At 39.9% G+C, this 21,805-nt stretch overlaps 2 protein-coding genes across 2 annotated transcripts in view; both read left to right on the forward strand.

Annotated features, from left to right (window-relative positions):
• The first annotated feature begins 7,079 nt into the window (after nucleotides 1-7,079).
• On the forward strand, nucleotides 7,080-10,892 carry LOC114561006 (macrophage mannose receptor 1-like). The gene is made up of 4 exons (XM_028586637.1): nucleotides 7,080-7,089; nucleotides 7,432-7,803; nucleotides 8,938-9,264; nucleotides 10,468-10,892. The coding sequence occupies exons 1-4, from the start codon at nucleotides 7,080-7,082 to the stop codon at nucleotides 10,806-10,808; spliced, it is 1,050 nt and encodes a 349-aa protein (XP_028442438.1). The 3' UTR covers nucleotides 10,809-10,892.
• Nucleotides 10,893-20,702: 9,810 nt separating this feature from the next.
• The window catches only part of LOC114561007 (macrophage mannose receptor 1), a 31,561-nt gene continuing 30,458 nt past the window's right edge, over nucleotides 20,703-21,805 (forward strand). Inside the window, exon 1 of the mRNA XM_028586638.1 lies at nucleotides 20,703-20,730. Coding sequence (XP_028442439.1) covers nucleotides 20,703-20,730 — 28 coding nt within the window. The remainder of the gene's footprint in view (nucleotides 20,731-21,805) is intronic.

Consider the following 21,805-nt stretch of genomic DNA (forward strand, 5'->3'; position numbering starts at 1 on the left):
TGGATTTCTGAACCGAACTTCCAAGCGAACGTTACCGTTCTTAATCAGTGAAACATTTCCTGAGCCCCCACCGTCAGGTTCCAAATTAAAACAAAATAGAGTATAACCAGCCCCAAAATCCTCTCGTGTTATGGCTAGTGACCTGTCTTTTTAAATGGCGTCCTGTTGATTCAACCAGTTGATAATATTCCCGTACATATTGCCCTCTTTGAAAAAAAGGGGCTGAAAAGGACGGGCTGGGTGAGGCTGTCCATCGGCATAAAGGCTAATAAATTCTGTATTATAGTTTCCAAAATTAAAGGGGTTATGGGCATACGAACCTGTGTATGCTTCATTATCTACGAAAAGCTATGACTACAAATTTAGGAATCTGTCCTATGAATAGGTTTTCTTGGTTGCAAACACGTGTGCCTGTAGGTATTGAGAAGGTTTTTAGAGCTACTCTGTCAATAGCATATTTTGCATTAGTATGCTGTAGGGCCCTACTATGAGCTAGTCTAACAGTTGGTGCCACTGATATTTTCTTGACAAATAGACTAGCAGACATTATTTTCACAGCGAATTGGACATTTCCAGGGGTCATTAGTGCAAAGTCATCTTTTGAACGTATGAATTTCAGAGACATGTCCACACCATTTAGCAACAATTTTTCTTGAAAAAACAAATCCGCGTGTACTGGTGCTATTAATTCAACAATACGGCTTTCGGATGTGTATTCACCCCTTTGTGTCAACCCCAAATTATCGCCTGTGATGGAGGTCTCATCCATTTTGCCCGCTGTGTCCTTACAAAATAGCCCTGTGCTAAATTGCGTAGCCAATGTGTCCTTTCCATAATTCAGAAGACATTCTATAACGGATCGATAAGGATACGTATTTGAAGACTGTGTGATCAGTCTATCACCCAACATTATATCTACTTGTGAAAAAGACTGCATCCAGGATAGTTTATAAAACCTACATCGGCTCGTTAGCCAACAATGTGCCATCAGGGTTTGTAATCCTTACACGTGTATACAAGTATGAATCGTTAAGGTCGAGATAATCCTCCCCGCTAGCCGAAATGAAAAATTCAATAGGACCTCCGTCCGTTAGAGCTGACATTGGTGGGATTTCTACAAATGTAGATTTTTCGATAGATGTTTGTGTGTACGGTACTGTAAACAGGTCCAATTCGGTCTTCACACACTCTTCGGACTGATTATGAATAAACGCCATGATTGATTCTGTAAAATTAAAATATGTCTTTTGTCAGGGACAGAGAGCGTCGTTTGAGCTCTGCGATACTGACAGATGCTTTTGAGAAATTCTTCGTTTTTGGTGGTGTTTTTATGCTTTTTGTTCACAGTCCGGCTACGCCCACATCCTGGCGGGCTTCTTTTTAATGCTTTATGCGTCTGTACACCATGAGCCCATTGCCCTGTTGTCTGGATGCCACGGCGTTCCTGACATTAGTCACAACATCGCCAATAAAACCACTTGCTGCTGTTTTTAGATGGGGTTTGGCTATATTAAACCCCTTTTTAAAAGTGGAACAGCCATTCAAAATAAATTTCTGAATATCCCCCCTAATCCATGCCCATATTGTGTGCTGGCGCCTATGAAACCCGGCAACTCTCCACCAGCTTGATTCATGTAATAGTGCATATATCTTCCATCATCGGCTGTGTACGCTTTCCTCATCATTTTAATGATGTTTCACAGGTCTAAAATGTAGTTTGACAATTACTTTTCCGTATGAGAAAGGGATGTGTTGGTTCTGATCGTCTCGTAGTTCTATCTGAATATCAGTAATAGTCGAGCGTGACAACGAGGTGTAGTGAGGACTGTCGTAACTCAGAGTGGGCATACGTTTGCTCTCATCGGAGATATTTATACAACGGAGCAGGGGTACATGACTATCACCGACTAGCTGGTAGTCCACAATGTCACTATAAATAAATATATTATAACGACCCCCATGGATGTCGGCCGGGTGTGGAGCTGAACATTTTAAATGGGGGCCAATGTGTATTTCGAACACAGAGTCTGGTATGAACCCAAGAATTTCGCCAGACGTCCCTAAACACAATATTCCATCCGTCTCCTCCCGTGAAAAGAATCGTATTAGTGATAGGGTTGTGGCTCATAGTTATGTGGGCTAGGGCTGTGTTAGCAGCACATTTCATATTATATTCATTAACAATGCTGGCGATTGTATTATAAGAACCAACTGTTAGCCTTGTCTTGTTGTACATTTTCGTTTTCGTGTCGATGAAATCAATCTTGGCATCGTTCTCGGTGAAACTATTCCAGATCCTGGGGTATTGAATTTCAATAAGACCAACTTCATACGGTGTTTGTAATATGATCGGTTTAGCCAGTTTTGTTCTGAATTGCCAAATCTTATTATTTGGATAAACTAATTGTGAGGAATTACTAGGCAGCGTAACAAAAAAATCCGTTCTTATTCATAGCTCCAACACCTTTCACTAACAAACCACAATGACTAATATTACAAGACTGACCCCTCTCTTTTATCTTGCATCAACTATGTCTTTTTCAGAGATCCATGAATTGAATTTCTCAGGCCATCCTAGCCATTTCACAAGTACAAGCTTTTTACGGCCTATTTCCTTTCGAGACAGCACTTTCTCAATTTTAAACACTTGGTTTTTGTCTACAATTACAGCCTGTAACTCTGCTTCGTAAAAGGTACCTGTCACCAGCTCCCCACTATTGTCTTTCAGTATGTAAACAGGAGGAGTTCTACCTATACATTTTGATATTGTAAAAAACTCATCTGTAAAGGTCTGTTGGTAACCTTTACGAAAAATGCCTCTGTGCTTTGATATCCTAACGGTGTCCCCCATCTGAAATTTAAACAGCACCGTTCCATGTGGTTTCAGTTTGTACAGAGTGTTAAAGACAGTTTTCTCATTGTCTTTACATACGGAGGACGGAGCCATTTTTATTGACCTATGGTATGCAGAGTTGTAAGCAGCAACCATATCTTGTACTACCTCAATATATCGGCGTGAGTTAACAGCCGTTAAATATCTCCACATTCTGGTTTTGAAAGTCCTATTGAAACGCTCAACAACACTTGCTTTTATTTCATTCGATGTGGAAAAATGGTGAATTTTATACTGTGTCATCAATTTTTGAAAACCTTATTATAAAATTCTTTTCCAGCGTCTGTTTGAGTTTCTGGGGCGTCCTTGTTCCAATATTTCCTTAAAGGCACTTGTCACAATAGGACCCGATTTGTTTTTAAGACATATTACCCAGGCATATTTAGAAAACACATCAATACATGTCAATAAATAATGCACATTATCGTTTTCCGATGAATATTCAGACATATCGACCAAATCAGCTTGGAATTGCTTGTCGATACCATTAACAATCACTCTGTTTCTTGGGAAGTGTTTCAATGCAGGAGCGCAGTGTATACGCATCCTGCCTCAGCAGAAACTTTTTAACCGTGGGTATAGTTGGAGACAAGCCAGTACATTCTTTGACGGAATCACGAAGTTGCTGCACTCCTCCCAACCCTCCTGGGTGGGACGGATCATAGTATATCTTGTGCATAACCTTCTCCATGATTCATTTAAAACACAAGTGAACCCATTAGAGTTATGTCATTCTTTTTATTTATTTATTTTTTTTTACAAAACACTCTCACACATCCATACATAGTACAGTTATGAAGACAGTGAAACTCATTCTATCATAGACAGCATATTGGCTAATACGGATACATCGCTTTTACTGATTATGAATATATTCAGTTTTTGCAAATCCTGCAAGACATCAGTATACTGTTTTTCTTGCACATACAAACTCACTGTATCTACAAGCATTGTATACATAGTAAGTAGGTGATAAACTTTCAGCATCTTAAAATTGCGTGTAATGTTGGCTATGACGTCACAAAATGTTTCCACTATACTCTCACGTGTCATTAACATTGATAATAACATCTGCAGCAGATCCTCCCAAGGAGGGGTATTATGTTGTCTTCTTACAATCACCATCAGTTTTTCTAACCTACTCACAACTGTACGATCTACATCAGCACTCTTACATTGGTATTTTTCAACGTCGTTCACATTATTAGCAATGGCATGATCTAAAATACCAGATAAATGCGACACGTGATATCGCTCACTGATATGGTTATACATTACACCTAAACAATTCCCCATATTTTCACACTGTTAGTTTTTTCTTGCATATAAATCGCGCCAATAGTCCCCAATCTCTCTAATTTCGCTATTTTGACAACGTCGTCCCCTATCATAGAGTCATACATAGCACTGATTTTAGTCGTAACATCTTCAGCCGTTTTCAACTCGTACAAAACTGTTTCGGATACTCCCTGATTCTACCCTCATCAGCTGTGAGATGTTTCAAGGACAGAAAACGTTGCACTACACCAATGAATTTATCAGTAAGGAGTCTTTTCATAAGCTGTTCAAAGTGGACAGTGTAGAAGTGTTCTGGTAGCCCCTCTAAACAGGCATGCTGATTCTGGCTTGGATGATTGATCTGACAGCCCGAACAAAGCTCTTCCAAATACTTGTAAAGAACAATGTTAAGAAGATGTAGAGACGCTGTTTTAACGCTATCTATAAACAAAGATGACACCACCCCATCCGTCTGATCAGGCGCCTCTGTGTCCGAACAATCAGCAACACCTCCCTGTTGTAATGTAGCATATGTTGAGGGGTTGTTTGATATGCACATGTCTGAGGGGAAGTGCCCCAAACAATAGAGATGGTGGCAGGGGAGGTGTAGGTGGGGATGGTAGGAAGTGTTCCGGCGATAGAGGTGGCGGCGATGATGATGATGATGAAAGGGATTGAGGAGATCCGGATGCCTTTAGGGGTGCAAATAGCCCAGGGGTGTTAGGAGGCGTACCTGTGGGGGTCGAATGAAACCACTCCAGATCCTCTGGGAAGAAAAGAAATAACACATTACAATCACAGTAGCAAAAAAAATAAAAATAAAATCATTTTAACTATTTTGGGCAAATAATTAGCACCTTAAAAATAGACCCACCATTTTGCTAGTCTTTGTGTCTGATGATTTTAGGTCTATAGAGGTTCCGTGGTAGGGGTAGAGACTGTTGGTCAGTGTTCCCAAATATCAATCTTTTTCTTATGTTCTCATAAGAACTCCTTATTTTGTCTCTTCTGATGACATAGTCGATGGTATCAAACTGTTTCTTCAAAATCTCCCAGTCACACCATTGTATAAAGAACACATTTTTAAACCATTTGTTGTATTCATCGTTAGATACAGGATACGGTTTTAACTTCCATTCTTCATGACCACGGGCAGCAACTAACTTCTCCCTTTCACTGCACAAGCTAAGGAAAATAAAATCCTCTGTAGGTCTAGTGAAACGGTCTGCTTCCACACGATAGATACTGGAGCCATTGCGACTATCCCATTGAGACACATACACCAGCTCAGGTAAGCCCGGATTGTCAAGATCCGGACAGACGACATCACGAAAAGGCCCCAGTCTTTCACAGAGATTGTACAGGCTGTTTTGGCATTGCTAGATAGTTCCACAGCAACACTAGTGTAAACAGCTAATGTCACGTATCCAGCATTGTAGCGAATTGAATAACTGTATCCGTTGACACCAACATATTCCAGATCAGATGTACATGACTCAGTCATGCTTGTAGGAAAGATCTCCGAACGGAATCGCTTCTTTCTGGGAGCCTGACTCAAACTGCCTGTTGTTCCAGTATTAGGCTCTTCGCATCCCCATAACTCTTCACGGTGGGCTAGGCTCAAACCAAATGTAGTGGGTCCTATTCTAGATGTCTCACCTTCTTCAACAAAAGATGATCCAGATTGTTGTCCAAATGCGTGGAAAGACATGGCTGAAAAACAATTCCTCTTTGCTTGCACCTAGAAGAATTAAAAAGTGAAACTCCAGCTGGCCTTTTGTTGTGGAAAAAACGTGGAAACAAGCTAGCTACCAGAACAGCTAAAAATGGTGGATAAAAAAGTGAGCAGTCAGCCTTGAAACAAGGGGTTTTTAAACACCACAAACCACACCCTGTAGGGCGTTTTTACAACCCACCAATAGCAAACCCTTCTTAACAGCTAACCATTGGTCTATCAGACGTTTTAACACCTTTTTACAAAATGTAAATAATGCCTCACCCCCACATAAACCATGACGCCAGCTATACCTACGTCATCACATCCGCTAGATGCGTGCGCAGTTTCGACGATTAGATGCACTACCATATTCGGACACTAGATGGCGCCCGCGAGTACCAGCAACGATTAGATGCAATACCACATTCGGCCACTAGATGGCGTCCGCGGTGTGACGACGTTCGACAGCGACGTCATTACGTTCGCGGTATGCGCGCGCAACTTCGACGATTAGATGCACTACCATATTCGGCCACTAGATGGCGCCCGCGAGTACCAGCAACGATTAGATGCAATACTACATTCGGCCACTAGATGGCGATCGCGAGTACCAACGGGCACCCGCGACGTTACATGCACGCTCATATGACCAGATTACAGGGTGGGTTTGCGCGTGCGTGTGATGACGTCACACATGCACGCGCGAACCCGCCACCTATATACTACTCACCATCACCAAACTCCACCAGACTCCATGTAAATAATCAGGACTTTTAGCATGTATAGATCCAGCATATCTCCACCAGACTCCATGTAAATAATCAGGACTTTTAGCGTGTATAGAGCCAGCATATCTCCACCAGACTCCATGTAAATAATCAGGACTTTTAGTGTGTATAGAGCCAGGATATCTCCACCAGACTCCATGTAAATAATCAGGACTTTTAGTGTGTATAGAGCCAGGATATCTCCACCAGACTCCATGTAAATAATCAGTAATTTTAGTGTGTATAGAGCCAGCATATCTCCACATGTAAATGAGTGAATTAAGGGTTTATTTCAACCAAACCAGAGTGGTGATTGTTGGAACAGTGGAAAGATGAACCAAGACGGCTTTTATTTGTTTTATTTTTTTTTCTGTCCACTTTGAATGAAGTGTGTTTTATGATGCTTAAATTATTTATTATTTACATGGAGTCTGGTCAGTTTACTGAATGCAATTTGGCGGATGTGTAAAAAAAGGATGTTTTTTATTTTGTTTCTGTTACAGGACCAAATTTTTGATAGCATATAGCATATGCTACCATGTTAGCATATGCAGCATGTTAACAAATTAAGTCTGGTGGGTTTGGTGATGGTGATGGTGATTTTGGGGCTATTTCATGTTAAACAAAAAGGATCTCACTCTTTAACATCAGTCACTTAGACACAAAAACATAGGAAAATAGAGTCCAGGTTTAAAAACACAACAAAGTTACCTTTTAATGAACAGATGCTTGTCTAGCTCTCAGCTCCATCGCTGCAGTTTCTTCTCTGTTATCAGGTCAGTGTTCCTCCATTGGGGGTCAGCTGTATGACTACCACTTCATTGGAGAGAATAAGACCTGGGAAGAAGCCCAGGAGTATTGCAGAAAGAACCACACTGACCTGGCCACAGTGACTAACCAGACAGACATGAACAGACTCCAAAACCATCCAAAGTATCAAGGCGGATCCTGGATTGGGCTGAAAGAAAACACAACAAAGATCGTTTGGCGCTGGTCTCAGCCAGAGATGGAGTTCAACAAGAGTAACAGTAACTGGTATCAAGGACAGCCGGATAATGTAGACGATCAGAAGATCTGTGTGAGGCTGCATGGTGGCACATGGGATGACGACTCTTGTTCTAAAACGTATACATTTATCTGCTATGACGGTGAGAACATGTGGCTCATAGAGTCTGTTCTCTCTTAAAAAACTCCCCCAGAAGTGGTTTGTTCCAGCATCATTCTGACCTATATTTATGTTTGTAGTGGCGGCGCCCTCTAGTGGTCGTAGTAGTTCTGACTTTTGTCCCCCCCCACCTCTAATCTGACCTACAGGAGAGTTTTCCGTCCTCATATCTAAACCAGAGAAGGTAACGGTCGAGTTTTAAACACTTCATTAACGTTGTGAAGACGTGACTTCACTTCCTGAAGGTTACTACGTGATGCAGAACGTGATGTAGCTCCGTTTGTTCCCTAAATTTAAAATAAACTCTTTTTTTCTTTTGTCTTTTCAAACGGGAATGAACCCCGGTCTCCTGGGTGAAAGTCCTGTGTTACCAGGACATTTGGTGCTCTTATACTTCCTCACCTTACTTCCTGCTTTGCTCCCGTAAGAACTACTACGGCCACTAGAAGGCGCCGCCACTAGAAACCTGAATATAGGTCAGAATGATGCTGGAACAAACCACTTTTGGGGGAGTTTTTAAGGGGAGGAAAATTCTCATTATTGTTTTGAAATAAGAATAATGTAGGATTTTATGAGACTAAATAAAAACAAAAAAGTTTGTCTGTGTGTTCCACAGTACAGAATATATCTGGCCAAACACTTTATATCAGTGACGATAAGACGAAGATGAACTGGCTAGAGGCTCAGAGCTTCTGCAGAAAAAATTACATTGACCCGATCAGTGGAGTCAACCAGCTAGAATACTTCAAGACACAGTACCCAAAGTATCCAAATCAATGCCCGAATAATGCAAACGAAAACCAATCAAGTTGCTTTGTAGGGTAGGACCATAGTAGGATTCGTAATTTCGCTACCAGGACATTTGGTGCTCTTATACTTCTTCACTTTACTTCCTGCTTTGCTCCCGTGAGAACTACTACGGCCACTAGAGGGCGCCGCCACTACAAACATAAATATACTGTAGGTCAGAATGATGCTGGAACAAACCACTTATTGGGGAGTTTTTCAGGGGAGGAAAGTCTCTGAATTGATATCACATTATTGTTTTGAAATAAGAATAATGTAGGATTTTATGAGATTAAATGAAAACTAAAAGGTTTGTCTGTGTGTTCCACAGAACACAATGAAACCGGCAAAGCAGTTCATGTCACTAACCAGATAACCTGGCTAGAGGCTCAAAGCTACTGCAAAAAATATCACACTGACCTGATCAGTGGAGTCAAACCGATAGAAGACTTCAAGACACAGCACCAGAATGATGCAAGCACATTTTTCTGGATCGGCCTGTTCAGAGAGTCTGCCTGGAGTTGGTCAGATGGGAGCAGTTTCTCTTTCAGATCCTGGGATACAGATGAACCTAAGAAGACATGTGCTATGACTAGGTCAAATGGAAATTGGAGCTCTGATGTCTGTGATAATAAAAAACCCTTCTTCTGCTACAATGGTGAGTTTAGCAGAAGGTCTATCTAATAGTACTGTACACCTACATCTGTTTAATAATTTACTTTATTTATTAGTTTATTATGGCCGCACGGTATCAGTCAGAATCAGAATCAGCTTTATTGGCCAGGTTTTGGTAGACAAAAGGAGGAATTTGACTCCGGCTAATCTTTGCTCGAGAACACTCACTTAACTATTATATATATATATATATATATATATATATATATATTATATATATATATATATATATATATATATATATAGTATAATTAAAGAATAAAAAGCAGAAATTACAGTTAGAAATATAAAAAAGTACTGTTAGTATAAAATATAACTTACAAATTTACAAAAAAATGTACAGTAGCAAATGAAAAAAGGGAAGGATTGGTACAATATCAGTCCGAGATTTAAGATTTAAGTATTCATATAAATATAAATATAGTGCAAGGCAGTTTGGTGCAATGGTCATATATATGAGGTTCATCGTTGTTGAATATCTTGATAATGATGTAACTCACGATAAATAAACTCATTTCCAAATTTCTTTTGTTGAACAAATTGGATGTTGAAAAGGCAGCACTAAAAGTAGAACCACAGTTATATTTTACAGTGCAGTTTTCTGCTGAGATTTCACTTTCAACTGCAGACTCTTTAAGGCCGACTTTACTGTCTTTTAAAAGGCTGTAGCGAACCCCATTGTATAGTTAGAAAGAAGATGAAGAAGATAGTAGGATCATTAAAACATAGATGATGATCTAAGGAATCCATTTAGTTCCACATGCTAAGTTGTTGGGAAGGTGAATTTATAACTTTTTAAGAAGTTTCTCTAAACATAATATGTTAACATAACATAACAATAATGACGTTAAATCAAAACCCTCTGTTGTAATATTGCTTCATCACAATATATATAATCTAATGTTACAGCTGTTATTTAAACTGTCCTGTGTTTGTCTCCACGGGCAGAGCATTTGGGTCTCTGTCACTGACTCTGCCACTAATTGACTCGGACACTAATTGGCTCCTCACCTAATTCACTCTCCTTCTCCCCTGATTGACTCTCCTTCTCCCCTGATTGACTCTCCTTCTCCCCTGATTGACTCCCCTTCTCCCCTGATTGACTCTCCTTCTCCCCTGATTGACTCCCCTTCTCCCCTGATTGACTCTCCTTCTCCCCTGATTGACTCTCCTTCTCCCCTGACAGATTCAGTGATCCTGATCAACCAGAGCATGATCTGGGAGGATGCGTTATACTACTGCAGAGATCACTATCGTGACCTTGTCTCCATCACCAACCAGGACGATCAGCTCTGGGTCCAGGAGAGAGCCAAGATGGCCTCCACTCCCCACGTGTGGCTGGGACTGCGCTACACCTGCACTCTGGACTTCTGGTTCTGGGTCAGTGACGAGACGGTCCTCTACAAGAACTGGGGCCCCGGCCAGCCTGGGGACGACTGCAACATGTCTGGAGCCATGGACCAAAATGGAACTTGGGTCAAAATGATCGACGATGACCACAAGCTTAACTTCATCTGTTCCAAGTAAAAACCACCATGTAACACAATGTAACTAAGTACATTTACTCAAATACTGCACTTCAGTAAAAATGTTGTTGAGATGAGGTACTTTCCTTAGATCTCAAAGTTAATTAATTAATTTCCAGTAAAAAAGTTGTAATGTTTTGGGAAAAAAGTCATAAAATTTGGGGAACAAAGTCCTAATATTTAAAGTGTAAATTGCAGGTTAAATTTTTCATGAAGTTAAGCAATGTGCTCATTAAACATAAAGATTAGAGCCGCCCACCATTGTTTTGTATGTTTTTTTATACAAAAATGCTGTATATAATATGAAAAGTTGGTATTTTTTACAGTGGTTTTAAGCACTCCCCCTCCCTTCCACTAAGCCGGGTGTGACGTCATAAGACTAGAGTTACCGTTAGCCTCTAACGGCTAGTAGGCTAGCAGTTATATTGGAGACCTAGCAAAAATGGTGAACTATTGTGTTTCTGCGGGATGTTCGATACATCAGAAACAGGGCAGAGGCTCCACCAGGAAAAATGGCTGATTGGTGCCTGGGTTTGTGGCTACGAAGTGGGCTGATTTTACTGCTGCCTCTGGCACCCACTCTCTCCTCTGCTGCCGCGCTGTGGCTCGGTGTGTGTGTGTGTGTGTGTGTGTGTGTGTGTGTGTGTGTGTGTGTGTGTGTGTGTGTGTGTGCGTGTGTGTGTGTGAGAGACGGCTGGCCAGCGAGGTTGTCAGGTGCTTGTTGAGTTTAACTCCGAAAAGACAGTTAACCACAGGTTCCCGTTAATCTTATGATGGACATGTGTTGTGATATTAAAACAAACGAAATAAAAGCCTCTTATTTACTAGACCTCCGGTTTACAGAGGTGTGTGTGTGTGTGTGTCCGGGAGACCTCCGGTTTACAGAGGTGTGTGTGTGTGTGTGTCCGGGAGACCTCCGGTTTACAGCGGTGTGTGTGTGTCCGGTCTGAGACACCTCCGGTTTACAGCGTTTGTGTGTGTGTGTGTGTGTGTGTGTGTGTGTGTGTCCGGGAGACCTCCGGTTTACAGCGGGGTGTCCGAGCGAGACTGTCCAAGAGACAGCCAGCGGCCGGGGCAGGCGCTGCTGGTTGTCGAGTTACTTTACGGAGCTTCTCAACTCCGAAAACTTTGAAGCCAATCGTCAATTCGGCAACGATTTTTGCAAGACTGCCTGTATTCGAAATCCAAACAGTTAATTTCTCGCCTAAAACGTTGTCAGAAGGGAATTTAGTGATGAATAAGATGGCGAAAATGGATAAAATTGTCCCGTTGTTGGCCCGTCTATGTACGTGCTATGGGTTGCTACTCCCTCTTATGACGTCATCACCCAGTGACTGTAAAAAAACATGCTACCTTCGAAGAAACCCCAATAAATGTTATTTTAACGCAATTTAAGACAGAAATGTTTAAATATATACATATTGAGCACTTTATTTACATATTAATTGGTTGTGGTGGTTAACCTGCACTTTACACTTTAAGATAAAAAAGTCGTAATATTTTGGGAAAAAAGTCGTAATGTTTTAAAATGGAAATCATAAAATTTCAGGAAGAAAGTTGAAATTTAGATCTTTTACTTTACATTTTACCAGTGTGGGATTAATACTTTTACTTAAGTTAAGGATGTGTTTTATTCATTTACTCACTTTGTTTGCAGTGGTGTGATGTTGACATACTGTGTGTCCTCTGGGATTATTGAATGGCATTCTGGGAAATGTAGGAAACAAACCTCGGGGGAGATGTAAAACAGATTACTACTTATTACTTATATCTCAAAGTATATATTTCAAGAAGAAAAGTCGTGATATTTTGGGAAAAAATACGTAATATTTCAAGTTAAAATCTCATATTTTGGGGAAAAAGTCGTAATTTAAGAAAATCGTTATATTTCAAGTAAAAAAAGTCATATGTAAGAAGAATATATTTCAGGTCAAAAAGTTTTAATATTTCAGGAAGAAAGTAGTAATATAGGTCTTTTACTTTATATTTTAACAGTGTGGGATTAAGTTAAGGATGTGTTTTATTAATTTACTCACTTTGTTTGCAGTGGTGTGATGTTGACATACTGTGTGTCCTCTGGGATTATTGAATGGCATTCTGGGAAATGTAGGAAACAAACCTCGGGGGAAAGAGAAGTGACAGCAGATATTAAACAGAGGATGTAATCCTATAACATGAATGATTACCCTTTGTTATTTTTTCTTCCTCTTAAAGTGTCAAGTTCTGGTGAATATCTGATGGTTATATTTTGTAAAATCTGTTTCTGATGATCACATTTTTTCTTGAGTTTTATGTAACCAAAGAATAGTTTTCTCTGAGTCTAAATAAACTGTTAAACCACAGAGTGGTCCTCTTTTTTGACTAACCCAAATCCTGTTATCACTAGGGTTGGGTACCGTTTGGATTTTTACGATTCCGATGCCGAACCGGTGCTTTTAAAACGATTCCGATTCCTAAACGATTCTTAAACCGATTCTTGACAAACTGAAAAATTACATAAAAGAAAGGCTTTTTATGGAGTTTTTTTTAAAATTGAAAATTATTTAAATTTAACAATTTATTAACGTTTAAATATAAGTAAACCTAAGTCATCTAACACATAACTACAATAATTTAACAAATAACACTTGCACTATTAACAAGTAACAACAACATAAATGTTGAGTTGGTATGCCAACCAGCTTCAAACTTTAGCAGTTCTTTAGCAGAAAAATGACCATATTTGCCTTCTCTGGCGGGATAGGACACCTCTCCTGACTTATGGCATGTCCTGCACAGGAGAAACTCTCTCAGATGGTGTCCAAGAGGTCTGTACACACCCAGGTATGAGTCTGAAAGGGCAGGACCCCCCCCACCACCAGGCTACAGGCTCTTGTCCTGAACGATAGACTAGCAGAGTAAGTGTAATATGTTTTGGTGAGCCCAGAGGAAAATATGGCATTTTAAAAGTAGCCTACATTTACGGTAGCTAGGTAACGGTAGACTACAGAGAGAGTCTGATATTTTTACTTCTTTTTCAGAGCGTGTACAAAAATCCGTCTATGAGCAGCGATTGTAGAGTAGCATGTCGGAGGATAGCGCGGACACAAGCTTCACACCGCGAGCCGGCACGTGGCCACTCGGCAGAAAAGGGAGAAAGAAGAAAAGAGTCTGCCGCTGTCCGGAGCGACAGAGGGAAAATATTTCAGTCTGAGCCGAAACGAGGAACCGAAATTTGCGTTCTAATCCTGTCCGAATACTACCGTTTGCGTAGGAACTGGTACCATAGTGGAACCGGGTTTCGGTACCCAACCCTAGTTATCACATCATGAAACTGGGTCTGTGTGTTGGATTTCTAACGTTAAATGGTGATTATTAACTGAGCAGCTGATCAACATATTAAATTAAATGTTTAACACATTAGTTTAAAGTCACAACTTTAAAGCACTTGAAGCAAATTAAAAACCAGCTAGTTCCCCTGTTGTTACTTTGGTTATTTCCTCCTCCCAGAACAGCCAGGATCAAGGAGAGTTTTGCAGTAACTGCATGGCCAAATTAATCCGAAGCGTTACTGTGTGACCGGTTACTGCCAAGCAAAAGGCTATTTTTTAACCCTTGTGTTGTCCACCATGGTATTTGGCCCTTTTAATAATTTTTACACTTTTTAATACATTTTTGCTTTGATTTATTTTTAAATTCATGGTCAATAAACCTAATTTATATGGACAATATACCTAATTTCTTTGTTAAAAAAGCAAAAAAATATCAATTATTTTGACTAATAGTTAAGATCAGAGGATGTTGAGTGAATTGCAGACTGGTCAAAGTTTAGTCATGCATCAATGTTATTAGTTAATTTTTGTCACATTTTCAATGTTTTTGTTGCCTTTTCTGATGTTTTTGCTGCTTTTTTAACCTTCAAACACTGTTCGTTGCTACCCCCCTTAATTTACTGTTCGTGGTCAAATTTGACCGGACAGTTTTAACTGCCTTTATTTTAACATAAATACCAATAAAAATGACAAAAAGTAATTTAGGTAGTTTAATAGAACATTAACATCTACAACATGTGTGTGTGTGTGTGTGTGTGTGTGTGTGTGTGTGTGTGTGTGTGTGTGTGTGCGTGCATGCGTGTGTGTGCGAACATTGGTGGTTCACATGCACAAGTGGCAACATGACAACATAAACTGAGATTACCTGTGTACACACTGTGTGTGTGTGTGTGTGTGTGTGTGAGTGTGAGTACATGTGTGTGTATGTGTGTGTGTGTGTGTGTGTGTCTGTCTGTTTATGTGGGTGTGGGTGTTTCTGTGTGTGTGTGCATGCATGCATGTGTGTGCGAAAATTGTTGGTTCACATGCACAAGTGGCAACATGACAACATGAACTGTGTGTGTGTGTGTGTGTGTGTCTGTGTGTGTGTGTGTGTGTGTGTGTGTGTGTGTGTGTGTGTGTGTGTGTGTGTGTGTGTGTGGGTCAGGCTTGTGCACAATTCAGAATTGAATTGAGAATGACTCCTAAATTCCAATTCAATTCTTGAATTTTAATTGATGTCAAAAACAGGATCTAGAATTACAATTCGAATTTGAATTAAAGGAAGCAGAATTGCAATTCAATGAAAATTCAAAGAAATTCATATACATAATTTAAGTGAAGTGTTTAACAATGAAGCTTTTATAATATATGTCAGATATGATTGCATTACATATTCTATGAATGATATTAGTTTGAACTACTTGTGCAGAATACATTAACAGGAAATGTTTCCCCCCAACAATGAATGTTGAAAGCTCTAGTCAAAACAAATAATTAAGTTTGATTTATTGCAATTTTAATTTTGTGGAACATGATGGAACATGATGGAACATGTCTCCATTTCCCAGAATGCTTTACTTTAACCAAGTATTTAAAAATGGTTAACACAAAATTTGAGGTGGACATTTGTTTGAAAGCTTCTTTTCTACACAATTTGATGGTCACATTGGACTTTTTAAGTTTCAGAAGTCCCTTACAACTTCAGATTATAAACGTTTCTAGATTTGACACCTGTAATAACAGCGACATGGAAAATAATAGCCGGCCTAAAAAGGTCATCTGTACTAGTTCATTTTGAAGAACCAATTCCAACACGAACACCTGGAAACCACAGAGCCATATGCAAGCACTGCAGTGCTCCAGTCTGTGGCTCCATCAAGGCTACTTCACATTTCAAAAGGCATCTACAAGTAAGTTAACAGACAGACAGAAAACCATCTCTTGATGGTATTATGCTGCTGATATTTCATATCATCAGTGTTGGGGTCACTACTCAAGAACGTGTAATACACATTATTCACTTTAAAAAACAAAACAAAAAAACATAATGCATTACCTTACTTGTTATTCTCTCTGGATAGTAACTCATTACATCACTGTAGCAAGAGGCTGTCATATAGCTCATAAAGGGCTTAAACACACCTTCAACTCACAACACAACAGTAACATGAAATTTTGTATGTCGGTCATTTTTGACCGTAAACAAAAACAGTGTGACCAAGTTGAATAAATCACTCAAAATTCAAAGAAAGCTGTCACAATGAATGTCATGTGTTCACATGCCTTTTGTGAAGGATATCATAAGGTATTGCGGCAATCGGATGAAAAATATTTATGGTACAGGGAATGATATCAGTTATTTTTGACCAGAACAGTGTTAGAAGGTTAAAGGTTTTTGTTGATATCTTCTGATCATAGTCATACTGAGAAATCCAGAGAGAGTTGTGTGGAGCTGATAGTCTTAATTAGCTTTGTAGCAACTCATTTGCTAATGGCTTGAATGTTACGGTATGTTTATTAAACCTGCAGAAATAATAAAAAAGTTAACGATGAGGCTCCTCTACGTCAATAAATGCAACAGATTCAGGATTTCCATCAAACAGGATTACTTTGAAATATTTAGAACAAAGAAGGCTACTTGCTAGTGGCTACAAATAAACACAGGTCATTATGTTTCTCCCTAAATATATTGAGGCTCAACGGGCTGAACTTGAAGCTTGGGGTCCCCTAGTGGCTGCAGGGCCCCCTAGTGGCTGCAGGGCCCCTAGTGGCTGTAGGGTCACCTAGTGGCTGTAGGGCCCTCCTAGCGTCTGCATGGGCCCCTAGTGGCTGCAAGGGCCCCTAGTGTCTGCAGGGCCTCCTAGTGGCTGCAGGGCTCCCTAGTCGCTGCAGGGCCCCCTAGTCGCTGCAGGGCCCCCTAGTGGCTGCAGGGGCCCCTAGAGGCTGCAGGGCCCCCTAGTGGCTGCAGGGGCCCCTAGAGGCTGCAGGGGCCCTATGCATCCGTATAGTCCACCTGTAGGAAGAAACAGTTCTAGTTGAAGCAGAACTTGGCAGATTTGCTGATGCTGAGACTCATAAATTCCCCCAGAAGAAGCAGAGAGTTTGTGAATCGCCTGTTTTTAAAAATGTAATCTTAGTTTTGCTTGATTTGCTTAAATCCAAGATGGATACAGAACTTTTTTAGGGCTTCATATCGACTAAACTGTAAGTGAGAAGACTATATGAGACATGCAATAATAACAGTCAAAGATGTTTGACTTTTGCTAAATAAAAGCCTGTTACAGTTCTCTGCACAACTGAAGCCACGTGTGCTAAACTCAAACTCCAGTCTGCACAGCAGCAGTTGATACCAACAGTCAGCTGAACTCAACAGTTCACATCTCTGCTAAACTCATTCACAGAAACACAACTCTTCACACACACACACACACACTCAGAACAGACTCAGTACAGAGAAACACTCAGAACAATCCTCACTGAGATAACACACACACACTGAGACACACACACACACACACACACACACACACACACACACACACACACACACACACACACACACTGAGAGACACACACACTGAGACAACACACAGACACTGAAACAACACACATACTGTAACTACACTTATACATAGCTATATTCTACTGCTCTTCATACTATTCATCCTGCACATACACATATTCTTACTACTCTTATAATGGTACTGTTTCTGCACTACAATGGTACTGTTACCACACTGCACATATCTGTACATACTGTACATATCTGTCTATATGGTTCATACTGAATATCCATATTTATTCTGTTTTTCTCATAGTAATACACTGCATATATCTATATTATTCTCACTACTATTATAATGTAAACCAACTGTACACTACTGTCTACACTGCACTAGATTTCTTGTCCTGTCTATACTTGTATATCACGTTACACTTTTCTGCTCTTTCTGCTCTTCTGGTTGAACACAAACTACATTTGGTTGTCTTTGTACTCTGCACGATGACAATAACGTTGAATCTAATCTGATCTAATCTAATGTTTAGATGAAGGTAACAGTGGGATGTTTCCAGGCAATGATACAGATCTGACACGTCTTATATTTTAATATTCAAATGACGACAACAAAGGGACAGCCAGAGTGTATGAAGAGTCTCCGTGGGCACAGAAAGGGAGAACCATCAGAGCAGAGAGAAGCTGTGGACATTCACAAGATGTAAGTTATTAACTATATAAGTTATATAAGTTTTAAACTCGGCTGTTTGATTTCACATTTTAATATTTGTGTGGATTTGCAGAAGAGGGATTGTATTCTACGTAATACTGCATGTAACATCTGATTTATATAATGATAAGGTTTCCACTTTTCCTTCAAACTCCTTTTGTTTATTTCTCAATATTTAAGTTATCTTCTCTGATACATCCGGGGTCCTCAAACGTATCACTCAAAAGGTCTGCATCTAAAAAACTATATGCTCTAACAAATATCTGAGTATTAGCAGTTGTATTTCAGTACATTTTTTTGGTCGATTATTTTTTTAGCCATTTTTAGGCAATAATTAGACAGGACAGCTTAGACTTGAAAGGTGGGGGGGGGGACATGCAGCAAAGGGCCGCAGGTTGGAATTGAACCTGCGACCGCTGCGGAGAGGACAGAACCGCTGTACATGGGACCCCACAAGGTTAAAGGGCTGTTTGAGGGTTAAGACTTGGTTTTAGGATTAGGGATAGAATTAGGTTTTTAGTTGTGATGGTTAGGGTAAGGGTAAGGGTTAAGGTTAGGCATTTAGTTGTGATGGTTAAGGTTAGGGTAAGGGGCTAGGGAATGCATTGTGTGTGTCTGTGTGTGTCTGTGTGTGTGTGTGTGTGCGTCTGTGTGTGTTTTGTGTGCTTCTCTGTGTGTGTGTCTTGTGTGTGTCTGTGTGTTTCTGTGTGTGTGTGTTTTTAGGATTTTTTAGTTTTTAGAATTTGTTGTCTCGTTTTTTTCGGCCTTAGCGACTCTTTTAACAATGTTTTTATCATTTATTTTTCGACCTCTCTGACTTCATTTCCAATGTTTTTGCTGGTCGTTTTTTTGCCGTTTGTCACTTTTTTCTGCACTTTCATTTCTTTAATTTTCTGTACGCTTTTTTAACACACACATTATTTATGTTGTTTTTTTAGCAACGGGACAAAGTCTGGGTAATGACTTGCCAGAATATTCTCTGTTATTTTACAGACTTATATTTAGAGTGTATTTATGACTCACTTTTAAGCAACATACATTTAAATTCTGTTTACAGTAAATAAACAGTACTTTTAGCATGATGATAAAGTTATTTAAAGATTATTTACATGGAGTCTGGTGGGTTTAACATGAAACAGCCCTGAAATCACCATCACCAAACCCACCAGACTCCAAGAAAATAAAAAGTACTTTAATCATCGTAAAACCCACTTAATTCAAAGTGGACAGAAACAAAATAAAACTATCAAAACAATCACCACTCTGGCTTGGTTTAAATAAACCCTTAATTCACCCATTTACATGTGGAGATATGGCTCTATACACACTAAAAGTCCTGATTATTTACATGGAGTCTGGTGGAGATATGCTGGCTCTATACACGCTAAAAGTCCTGATTATTTACATGGAGTCTGGTGGAGTTTGGTGATGGTGATTTTGGGGCTGTTTCATGTTAAACTAAAAGGATCTTACTATTTAACTAAAAGGTCTATCTCTGTAGGGATCCATCCCATAATGTTGTCAGACACTTAGAATAATAATCTGAGTCTGTCAGCGGCAACAACAGAATTTTTAGTGGACACTAACTGATGCTGAACATCTGTCCTGTAGGGTTACATTAAAGCTTGTTTCTTTCTTTGGACAATTTTTAAAGCTAGTTGTTCCCATCAGTCACTGAGACACAAACACATGGGAACATAGAGTCCAGGTTGATGAAAACCCAGTTACCTTTTAAGATACAGCTGAATGTGATGAATAGTTAAATCTCTGATTTGCATCCTGAGGGACTGGCTTATACACTGTATCCCTAAACATAAAGACAGGCTGTTCTTCTGTCTGATTCACCCCCCCCCCTCCCGATGGCTTAACTCACTCCGCCAACATTTGAATATAATTTTCATATTTATTTTAACACAAATTCAAAAAGTCCAACAGGAAACATATGAATGCATATTTCACAGTTCAAGGTGTTAAACTGTTGACCTGTGTGTTTGTCTCTGTGTGTGTGTGTGTTTGTGTGTGTGTCTGTGTGTGTGTTGTCGCTTCAATAAATGCAACATCTTTTCCAAAAGTCTGTGAGTAATGGTGTAAAATATTCCTGATTTCATACCAAAAATAACTGTGTTTATTACCATCTAACAGGGTGAAGATGCAGTGGAGTCTGTTTGTGTTCATTGTGATGGGTAAGTGGATCATCTGGACAGCTCACTCCTCATCAACTCCAAGTCACACTTCAATTAAGAATATGGTTTGATTTAAACAGTAATTTAGTTTGTTTTCCAGATGGATTTTCCTGTGTGTAAATGGCTGACAGACTCAGATTATTATTCTAAGTGTCTGACAACATTATGGAAAGGATCCCTACAGAAATTAGGGATGCACCGAATCCAGGATTCGGGTTCAGGTTCGACCGAATATTGGGTTTTTTGACGGGGTTCGGTTTCTGCCGAATGTTAGAACTTTTTTCCACCGAACCAAACCCTACCAAAGACTATGGAAGTAACAAGAGGCAAAACTCAATAGAACGTTCCATTGCAACAAACTTACCCATTACCGAGCTGCAGCTCCACCATCTTTGACTGAACGAAGCACAACGTTCTATTGAGTTTCGCCTCTTGTTACTTCTATACTATTTGACTCTACCCTTGCACTAGGCCCGCTACGCAGGTCGACGTGATGACGGCGCCGTTGATTACGGGAAGGTGTTTACGTAGGTGGAGTGTTCAATGCAGCAGGATGTGAGAAAGTGGACATGGATCTGGTGAGCAGAAAAAGTTGTTGTTTGGCAGTACTTTCAAAAAGAAGACCATTCAAGTCCAGCTACATGTACAACTTGCAATGTCAATTTGTCTTGTGGTGGCGAGGACCCTAAACAATACAAAACATGGCCGCTGTTACAACATTTGGTCTGAAACATCCGAAAGAATACAAGTTGTGCACGAAGGAATCTCCAGACAGCAGCCAGAATGCAGCAGCTTCAGGTACGGCAACGGAAGGACAGTCCCTGCTAAAAACTGGTGTTAAGCAGACGACCATTACCAGCTTTGCCCTTCACCGTAGTCACCAAACATACTCTGATTTAAAGAAGAAAAAAAACACTTCTTTGCATTGTTGCATTGTACTTGGGGGTAGCCTACTTCAAGGGATTATAAATCTAAAAAGGTAATATCTTTATATTGATTGGATCTTGAGATAGGGTATACATTGGCCTATGGTAATTGTCAAAATAATTGTTCCCACTTTCCTGGCATACTGTTGCCTATTCTTTTTTTTACAGTTAAAATAAAAATAAAATGAAAAATACACAGCTGTGGATGTTGTTTACTTCATTAATGAGTTTACTGTGTTAATGGACTGAGCATGGGAGGAGGATTCGGTATTCGGTTTAGGATTCGGCAGAACTGACCAGTGGATTCGATATTTGACCGAACCCCAAAATATTTAGTTTGGTGCATCCCTAACAGAGATAGACCTTTTAG

This window comes from Perca flavescens, chromosome 9, assembly GCF_004354835.1.
Source record: "Perca flavescens isolate YP-PL-M2 chromosome 9, PFLA_1.0, whole genome shotgun sequence".
Classification (NCBI taxonomy): Eukaryota; Metazoa; Chordata; class Actinopteri; order Perciformes; family Percidae; genus Perca; species Perca flavescens.